At 43.8% G+C, this 10,501-nt stretch overlaps 2 protein-coding genes across 2 annotated transcripts in view; both read right to left on the bottom strand.

Moving 5' to 3' along the window:
- LOC308377736 (fibronectin type III domain-containing protein 1-like) overlaps nt 1-4,277 on the bottom strand; it is a gene marked incomplete at its 3' end in the record, with an annotated part of 17,145 nt that extends 12,868 nt beyond the window's left edge. Inside the window, exon 1 of the mRNA XM_080854475.1 lies at nt 4,180-4,277. Within this exon, the coding sequence (XP_080710601.1) occupies nt 4,180-4,252 (73 nt within the window). The 5' untranslated portion in view covers nt 4,253-4,277. The remainder of the gene's footprint in view (nt 1-4,179) is intronic.
- A 1,171-nt stretch (nt 4,278-5,448) lies between these two features.
- Nucleotides 5,449-10,025, bottom strand: cimip2c (ciliary microtubule inner protein 2C; the record flags this gene model as incomplete). The annotated part of the gene is made up of 4 exons (XM_080853361.1): nt 5,449-5,572; nt 7,789-7,898; nt 8,884-9,103; nt 9,952-10,025. The coding sequence occupies 4 exons, from the start codon at nt 10,023-10,025 to the stop codon at nt 5,449-5,451; spliced, it is 528 nt and encodes a 175-aa protein (XP_080709487.1).
- Between the last annotated feature and the right edge of the window lie 476 nt (nt 10,026-10,501).

Raw genomic sequence — 10,501 nt, 5'->3', positions numbered from 1 at the left:
AGAGGCTTTGAAAGTCCAGTCCACAGCTGTTTCTCTGAGTCCCTGGAAAACAGAGCAGTGACCTAACACACAGAGCATTTCCACACTGCAGTACGCCACTGGAGGAGACGGAGAGAGGGAGAGAGAGAGACAGAGAGAGAGAGAGAGAGGGAGGGAGACAGATAAATAGTTGCACGCAAAAAGGACAGAGTCAGAGAAATAGCAAAGGGAAAAGATAGAAACTGCGAAAAGGAAAGAGAGACCGATAATAATGAGAAGGCAGACAGAAAGTGATACAGCCTGAAGTAAAAGCAGTTGGAAGGTGATACAGCCTGTAGTAAAAGCAGTCAGAAAGCGAGATAGCCTGAAGCAAAAGCAGACAGAAAGCAATACAGCCTGTAGTAAAATCAGACAGAAGGGCAATACAGCCTGAAGTAAAAGCAGACAGAAAGCGATACAGCCTTGTAGTAAAATCAGACAGAAGGCGATACAGCCTGTTGTAAAAGCAGACAGAAAGCAATACAGCCTGTAGTAAAAGCAGACAGAAGGTGATACAGCCTGAAGTAAAAGCAGACAGAAAGCGATACAGCCTTGTAGTAAAATCAGACAGAAGGCGATACAGCCTGTTGTAAAAGCAGACAGAAAGCAATACAGCCTGTAGTAAAAGCAGACAGAAGGCGATACAGCCTGTTGTAAAAGCAGAAAAAAAGCAATACAGCCTGAAGTAAAAGCAGACAGAAGGCGATACAGCAGTTCAACTCCGATTGCAATGATCTGTTGGCTTGGCTGCTCTCTCTTTCTCCCCCAGTGCGTGGTCTGCTCGGGGTGAGAGTGCGAGCGACTGCAGCTGAAACTGATTTTACAAACCATCTCAAACATCTGTAGAGTGTCTCTCTCGTCTCCCTGCTGGCCTGTAAAAGAGCCACCGGACAGTCTGCACATAGAAGGCCTAATGCAGGCCAACGTGTGCTGACTGTTGACATGTGGACCCCCCTCCGGCATCACATGGCCTCTGGATAGAGTAGGGGTTTTTCAACACCCCCCCCCCCCCCCCCCACAGGTGTCAGCTACTGGTACCCTATGGAACAGGGCTAGTTTTCCCTAACGTAAGTAGAAGTAGTAGTAGTAGTAGTAGTAGCCTAAGTAGTTTGAAGAATCCCTCTTACGAATCATCTTATAATTTCCGGACAATTCACGAAAGTGCCGTAGCAGGAACCTGGAAGTGGAACTGGAAACTCGTAGTCCTAGTCGAATTAAAGCTTCTTAACAGGGACCTGAAGAACGTACAGGCCATTACAACTAAGAATAAATTTATCAATGTTATTCCAGCTGTACATTCCTGTCCTTTATGATGTTATCTTGTAGCCAATCCCTTTTAGCTTTTTTTAAAGCTATTTTAAGCTTATAGAAATATGAATAAACTTCGGACACATAATTGGGAAAGTTATGCGAGATAGACTGGCGGAGTCGTTACCGATTCCATTTGTCTAAGCATATCTTTTTTTCCTCCGCATATTGTGGCCTACATTCAGGAGAGTCTAGGCCTAACTCACAAATTTGTACAGAAAGTCGGAAAGATTGTGAAACAAAGATAAAAATGAAAAAAAAAACAACATAATAATGAAGAAAAGTTCAGAAGTATTAAATATATATATAAAAAAACAGTGAGTCTGAGTAACATATAGCCTACAAAACCTGTCAAAATCAGCCACAGGCCTATAGCCAGGCCTTTACTCATTTCCTCACAATTTTTCTTGACCTCTTTCTGCATCCTCACATTCCTTCTTCAAGGATACTTAGGCAGCTCAATCACTGTAGGGCACTTGCAAGTGACAAAGAGCTGGCTTATGCTGGACGCCTTGAGTAGGCCTATAGTGAACAAATCGGAATACGGTGTACTTTTACATTTTCCGACTTTTACATTTTAATCATTTGAATCATTAGCATTACTTGTTTGTCTGCGTGTCTGGGTTTATATACTTAAATTAGACATGCAGCCTTTAAGTCAAATATCATTAACGTCCTATGAAGTCCGAAAGGCTGTGATGTTATCAGCTGTGATGTCACCAGATATCTCCAAAATCAGTGATATTTGAGTGTTGTTTACAACGTACGTTAAGAGCTACTTAAAGCAGTTACGTTACGCGCTTGTTGGGAAAACACGCTTTTATAAACTTTCGTAGAATCCCTCATACAGAGCCCTCGTAACCGCTAAGATTTATTGGTATTGGGAAACCCGTCCCGAGAATGTGCCAAACAGCCTTCACTCAAGACATCAACTCCAGCAGGTCCTCATGTGCTCTTTCCACTAGTCGAGGCCATGGGCCCATGGAGGCTAAGGAGTTGAACATTATAAGTATTCTGTGTTCCACTACTCGCCTTTTTCCACAGACCTACAAATTCAACCATACAATTGCACATTGCAAACAGCCTCAATTCACCCCCACCCAACTAGGAGAAGCAGGTTCAGTGTAACTAGCGCAAACATACAAGTCCGCTGACTGCAGTCCACAGAACCACGGCAGGCAGGGCGAGCTTTAAACTGTCATCATCGCCTACTACCCCTTCTGGGGCTTAGGCCGCAAACAAAAGTTCTCCATGCATCCTGGTCCTGGGCCAACATCTCAAGCTGTCCCCAAGTGTAGCCCATTTTATTGGCGTCTGCCTCCAAGTCTCTACGAACTTTAAACTGTACAGACATTAACTATCTGCATGGTCAAATCCACTAGACTTTAAAACAGGTCCACATGAAATATTCTCCTACATCACATAGCCGCCCTACTCACTTCTGTCAAGGCTAAACTACAGGTAATACCTAAATGAATTGTCTAATGAAAATGGCTACTTGACATGTCAGATGGGGTCAGCAGGGCACACACATGCACAATCATTAAGTCAGTGTAGGAAGCTGAGTATTATGAGAGCGAGAGAGGGAGGGATTGAGGAGCTGACTGTGAACACAAACAAACACACACACACACACACACACACACACACACACACACACACACACACACACACACACACACACACACACACACACATGCACACATACACAAACACACACACACACACACACACACACACACACACACACACACACACACACACACACACACACAAACACACACACACACACAAACACACACCCCTTTCCCTCAGCCCCTGTGCGAAGGCATGCTGGAGATCTGATGTCTGTGCCAGATAGATGACATCACTGTTTTGGCCCTGTGTTTTTATCTGTAGAGAGCGCTGACGGTGGGGCGATTTAAGTCAAACTGCGCATGGTCTAATATTTGACATATTATTTTAATTGTGGAGCAGAGCGAAGCGTTTCCAGCATGTGCCCATGAGGTAAGAGCATGTTCCATGGCCGCTGGCCCTGCAGAAAGCGACATCACTTTTTCCTCAGTCAAACAATCCCCATGGAAAAAAAAAAAACATAGTTGCAGACTTCAAGACTTAGATTGCCTCTTGCTATGAGCAATAGCAGTATTTTCAGGGGTATAGCTGGAGGCTTTAGAGTTAGATCTACCATATCTCTGAACTGGGGTACAGTATCTCTAAAGTATAGCTGTGGGCTTCAGAGTTAGATTGTCGTCAGAGTTATGATGTCAGTATTCTCTTTATTCAATTTCAAAATGTCAGTATACCCCCATAGCCTGAATTTCTTGAGTAGAGGATATCTGAGATATCAGACTTCTTTCACCAATTCCAGTCATCTTAGATATCTCAGTCACTGTTGGATTCTCCACCTCAGCACCCTTATATCCGTATAAGCTGCACTTCCAGCACAATGATGCTTCTAAGGACAGCTGCACCGAAATTCACACCGCACCCTAATGCTATAAAATGCACTATAATGCAATCAAAATGATGTCAACAGGTTACAATGTTTTGTTCAACAGGTTCAAATTGATTGTTTTACGGATATGCACCCTGCGAGATAAACACAACATAACATAACACTGAAGTAACCTGCCTAAGAAGTCAAAACAGCAAGAGGTAAACAGATTTCTTCAACAAACATTTCTACAATTTGATCAATAAGACCGGGAGAAATGATGATGCACTGACTACAGAAGTTTGACCATGGTAGGTACAGTTTCAGAGTTAGTGATCCATAATGAAAATGTAAAAAAAAAAAAAAAAACAGTCACGGAAGGTTAATTGAACAGCAAGGTGAGTTCAGGCGCTTACCTGGTAATAGAGGACATAAGGCGCTTAGTACGACGTAGAGCGCGAAAAGACTCCGTGCTGCCGCGGGAGACATCGCGAATTCTGCTCGGGACCTGCCACGCGCCTCTACATGGATGGAGAGAGAGAGGGATGGGATGCTCTTGCTGCGGCTGCAGACACAGGCGGCTCGCGCCTGATTCCCCTACGCTCTGTCTCCCTCTTCCGGGAGAGCTCGGGACTGGGCTCGTGCGACCGACTAACCCAAACAGCAAGTGGTGCTGCACCTGTTTGTGGAGTCAACAGCGATAATAGTGTCCTTTGTTGTTCTCTTGTGAGTTGTTTTCGAGAATGTTGTTTGATTCAGGTTGTTATGGTAACTGAAGATGAAAAGACCACGGCTAAATCTAGCGCAGTGTAAAATGTAAACTACTTAAAACACTATATTTTTAAACTGTTTAATTGTAGCCTACGTGGTGGTCAGAAGACCGTCCCGAGACCACAGGTTTTCATTAGACTAGCTATATGCTGCTCTGAGTTAGCTTATTTTCCACGTCCTCCTTGCGGGCTGTAGACTACCAGGTAGAACGATGTGGGCTGCTCGGTCATGGCCAGAACATAAATCAGGCAAGACCGTGACCGTGCCTGCCTACTCTGAGATGGAAACCAGAGCGCAGACAGAGAACACGAAAGACAGAACATGGAACAAGTGATTGATGCCAGGTGACATCTTACACACACACACAATCTACACACCTTTAGGACAGAGAAGGCCAAAGCCGTATTTTTATATAGCTTTGTTGCCTGTTAAGTGGTAGGCTATCGTAAAATAGAGAAAAAAGTTCATAAATGCCATTCGGTCTTGTCCAATGTATGGGTCCTACTAAGCTCAAATGTGACCTATAGCATATATTGTGGCCTATAACATATAATTAGTGCAGCATCTCAGAACGCCAAAGATTGCTCGTCACCAATATGAAAAGTCGGATATTATCAGGCTAGTCTGTTTTAGCCAGTTTTGTTTTCATCTTCAGTTTTTAGCCAGTCATTAGTCAGTAGCCAGTCAATATAGTCAGAATAAATAAAAAAAGAACACCTCCAGACTGACCAAGAAACCAAGGGCTTCAAAACTCACGTCATGGCCTCCTGCATAGGCTATCTTACGGGTGCCAATAAAAGTCCATACAAACACGCTTCAAACACTCAGTTGAGTTTTTTTTATATCATTTTAAGAGTTCTTGGCACAGTCTGAAACAGAAGTAGGTCGACATCACCCCCTGGTGGTAATACAGTTCACCTGCGCTCAAAGAACACATCCCGCATCACACGGTCATTTGTTGATGTTCTGATTCCGGCAGGCAGGGTCTGGTAGCGCCGAACCCTCTCCTCTTCCGCCGGCCTCAGGGGACCGAAGGCACTGTTTTGGAGTGGGGAAGGGTAGAGGTCAAACAGAGATGTAATAATAATAATAATAATAATTCATTTCTATTTTTAACGCACTTTTCATTCTTATTTTTAACGCACTTTTCATTCCAAAGAATCTCAGAGTGCCTACATATTAGAAATTCACTATAATACAATACAATTAAAAACAAATTTAAATATTAGCATAAGCATAACAGAAAAGATTTAACACAAGGCCAGAAATGCCTTCTTGAATAAAAAAAGTTTTAAGCCCAGCTTTAAAGGAGTCCAGCGTCTGCGTTGCCCTTAGGTGGTCATAGATGTGTAATGCCTATCCCATTACCCAGCCATATACCTATCATAGAGGTGTGTTATAGCAAAGATCCTTAACAATTAAAACAAATTCCTTTATGATGAAAACTACTTGGCAATAAACTATTTGGCTTTTTCTGATTTTCACAGTGTATTTTTGATAGACATCTACGCTGAAATGAGCTTTGAGTCTGAGGTACCTATGTAGAACATAGAGTTAAACAGTTTATGTTGTTGACTTTCTTATATTAAAAACTGTGACTCTAGTGTTGGATGTTGAACGTAGCTCTCCTCCCAATATCAAAATTCCACATTTGGCCCACTGGAAATAATAATAATAATAATAATAATACATTTTATTTATAGGGCGCCTTTCAAGAGACTCAGAAATATTGGACAGGGTGTGTGTCCCAGAGCAGCCCATCTAACAAGATCCCGGTAGACAGAGAGAAGAGCACACAGATTCAGTGATGATCTACTGCATCAGCAGAACCCACACACCCACACTCTCTCTCTCTCGCTCTCTCTCTCTCACACACACACACACTCTCTCTCACACACACCCACACACACTCTCTCTCTCTCTCACACACCCACACACACTCTCTCTCTCTCTCACACCCACACACTCTCTCTCTCTCTCTCTCACACACACACACACTCTCTCTCTCACACCCACACACACTCTCTCTCTCTCTCACACACCCACACACACTCTCTCTCTCTCTCTCTCTCTCTCACACCCACACACTCTCTCTCTCTCTCTCTCTCACACACACACACACACTCTCTCTCTCTTTCTCTCTCTCACAAACACACATACACACCACCTCATCCATGTAAAATCACATCAACAGCATCCCCTACTCATATCTACACACACACACACACACTCTCTCTCGCACACACACCCACACTCTCTCGCTCTCTCACACACACATACACACACACACACACACACACACACAAACACACACACACACATACGTACACACCACCTCATCCATGTAAAATCACACCAATAGCATCCCCTGCTCATATTTACACCCAGCCTGCTTGTGTTCAAGTAAGCAGGGCAGTGGATCCCCAGAGACGTGGCTACAAAAGCTCTCGCTCGCTAACTCCCTCTGTCTTTCATTTGGACTCTCGCACATACACACACTCACAAACACACACTCAAACACACCCACACCCACACTACCCCCCCCCCCCCCCACACACACACTCACAAACACACACACACACACTCACTCTCTCTCTCTCTCACACACACACACACACACACTCACACATACACTTCCTTCAGGAGTGCCATGAAATATTCAGTAGTGAAGAGGATACTATAGCCTGGGGACAGCAAGACCTTGTTTGGGGTGTCATCACCAAAACACTAGGGCTAGCGGTATCCAGAGGTTGACTATGAGTTGCCTAGGCAACTACCCCTACTTTTGTTTGGCTTGGAACAGATGTTTTAAAAGCTTTATTGGAATTTGGATAGGCTCAGCATTACATAAAAGCAGTACGGTAGTAAGCAAGAATACATACTTAAAACATACTGTTTTCCCCCTCTAAAGCTATTAACAACAACAATACCAATAATATAATAGTGACAAAGCATAAATAAATCAGAAAAAATGTAGCATGAGTCATTTTGGCTTACAGACGTGACATCAAACCAGTATCAGACAAGTCAATAAAACGCCGATCAAAGAGGTGCTAAAACAAACATTCATGTTAATCCCCATAACAAAACAAGGATTAAACGACATTGTAACGGCATAAAACACCACATCAGTCCAATGCCACACAGACATAAAACACCACATCAGTCCACTGGTACAGAAACATGAAAGCTGGCATCCTCTCCCCCGGTGTTAATGGGCATCAGGCAGCTCAGCTCTAACCCACTGCTCTTACATGGTCTCCTGAGGGGACTTGTCACTCTCTTTCACGGGGAGCTGGAAGTAGCTGACAGGCACGCATGTCCCGGTGCAGTCTTTGTAGTTCTCACGGTGTCTTTGAGTCAGCTGCAAACACACACACACACACACACACACACACACACACACACACACACACACACACACACACACACACACACACACACACACACACACACACACACACACACACACACACACACACACACACACACACACACACGCGCGCGCACACACACACACACACACACACACACCCACATACACACACACACACAGATACACCCACACACACACACACACACACACACACACACACACACACACACACACAACACACACACACACACACACACACACACCCACACACACACACACACACACACACACACACACACACACAGATACACACACACACAAACACACATAAACACACACACACACACACACACAGACACGCACGCACACAAACACACACACACCGTTACTGCTTATCTATCAGCTTTAGACACACATTGTCAAATTCCACCCACACTGAGTCTGGATTATGGACTTGGCACACTATCCAAAGTGACTTCAAAATAATAATGTATAGACGACGTCATATCGAGGTTGTGTTGGTCAGTACACAGGACATATTTTCTAAATGGTGCAACGAGGTACTGCAACAGTACCTTTGTATAATTAACCTCTTTTAGTGTAGTTCTGACAAGTACTAACTTAAAATATAGTTTAGTAAGTTACCACTTTTGTGATACATAGTTTAAAGCATCGCTATGGTGATATATAGTTGAAGTTATCGATAATGTGATTTAAAGTTTAAGTTATCGCTATGTCGATATAAAGTATCAGTTATCACTATGGTGATCTATAGTTTAAGTTATCGCTATGGTGATCTATAGTTTTAGTTATCGCTATGGTGATCTATACTTTAAGTTATCGTTATGGTGCTGTGAAGCCTGGGGAGGGGATCAAGCAGGACTGTAGGAGCCCTTTACGGCCCAAGAACCACTTCAGAGTTACAGCCCGTCTGAGCGGAACTCTGAAGGAACCATAAATGGACTCTGCTCACTTGGGAAAAGGTCTGTAGTTCCTTCTGGCGAGTCCGTGCAGGCTGGACCGTTGTCAAGTGCCCTTCGCTGGACAGGGTGGATGGGAACATCCCTCCCCTGACACCCGTCGCGGTGCTTAAGGTCATCGATGTGAACCGGGATTCCTGGAGGCACTTGCTGGTGGTATTCCCATACGTGTGTCCGTAGGTGAACATGGTGGTGGGAACGTGACCTCCATAGCTTTAGAGAAAGTAGGGAGTATGAGGAACAGGTTAAACACTCTGACCGGATGAGAGAACATGAACTCCTAGTGAGTTGAGTCTTCCTATGCTATACAATTCTGTTAAGTGACATAGCCTACTCCCAGGGTTTCTCTCATACATCTTATGTTATTTTATGGTATACTGTTCTGTATCTTGTCAATCTATCCAGGATATATGGCAATATGGCAATGACATATCGGTGACTACCTGCCCTCAATCCAGAACCTGTACACCTCCAGAGTCAGGATATGGGCAGGGAAAATCGTTGCAGACCCCTCACACCCTGGACATAACTTGTTCCAACTTCTCCCCTCTGGTATGCGCTACAGAACACTGTACACCAAAACCACCAGACACAGGAACTGTTTTTTCCCCCTTGCCGTCACACTAATGAACAGTTGACTACAAATGATGATATTATATTATTTTGATTTGTTTTATTCTTAACTGTTGTATATTTAAGTACAACAAGAGCCACTTAACTCGAATATTATCCTATATCACACAAATATCTGGTTTTAGACTTAAAGGTTCAGTGATATAACCTCTCCCTACAACAGTTCATGTGGATGTGGTTTTAGGCCTAATCGTTTCATTAGCCTACATTAATTTGTAATTCATTTCTGCTGTTAAGCAACAGGACTACCCTTGGAAATCATGCTGGGAAACATGTTGAGTTTGACTAGCCAAGCTGATATGCCTCGCTTTTACAAATACAATACATAAACTATGCAAAACTTTCATTACTGTTCTTAGCCACGAAGTTAGGAGAATGGCGATATTCTGCTTAAAGCTGCTCCAAACTGACAGTGGTTTGCTAATTACCCAGGCATCAGGGATGGCGCGATGTAGGTGGCGTTGTTATGGGTGAAAAGTGTTCCGTTCTGCCGAGAAGCCATGACTGAGGTCCTGCCTGATTTTTCCGGGGGGATCTGCCGACCACTGTAGCGCGAAGTTGACTTCTGTGCAGGACGTTCTATGCGCAGCCCTACACCTCTCCACCCTCCCCGAACGGCAACAAAGGGTTGCCCGGCAACCATTCGGTCCTGACCGTGCCCTCTGATGTTACGTTTGGACCTCAGATTATGACGCTGAGGGACCTGTACAGAGTTCCTGATGCTTCTCCATGATGAGTAGCCAACATCAGAATATCAAAACCCCATCTTTCCACATCTTCATCAGCACAACTAATAAATGAAGGTGTTTTAAAAAAAACTGCCTTCAAAAATAATACAAGTCATTATTTTATTGGAATTGTTTTTATTTGTCCTTCGTTTACGGCACTTATTGTGTAGTGATCGCCTTCATGGAATCATATAGGTCCACAGGAAATCCCCATCAGAGTTTACTTGGGTGGGCGTCACCAAGAGGTTTC

This window comes from Sprattus sprattus (genome assembly GCF_963457725.1).
Source record: "Sprattus sprattus genome assembly, chromosome: 16".
Taxonomy (NCBI): Eukaryota; Metazoa; Chordata; class Actinopteri; order Clupeiformes; family Clupeidae; genus Sprattus; species Sprattus sprattus.
This window is presented reverse-complemented; position numbering and strand designations above follow the sequence as displayed.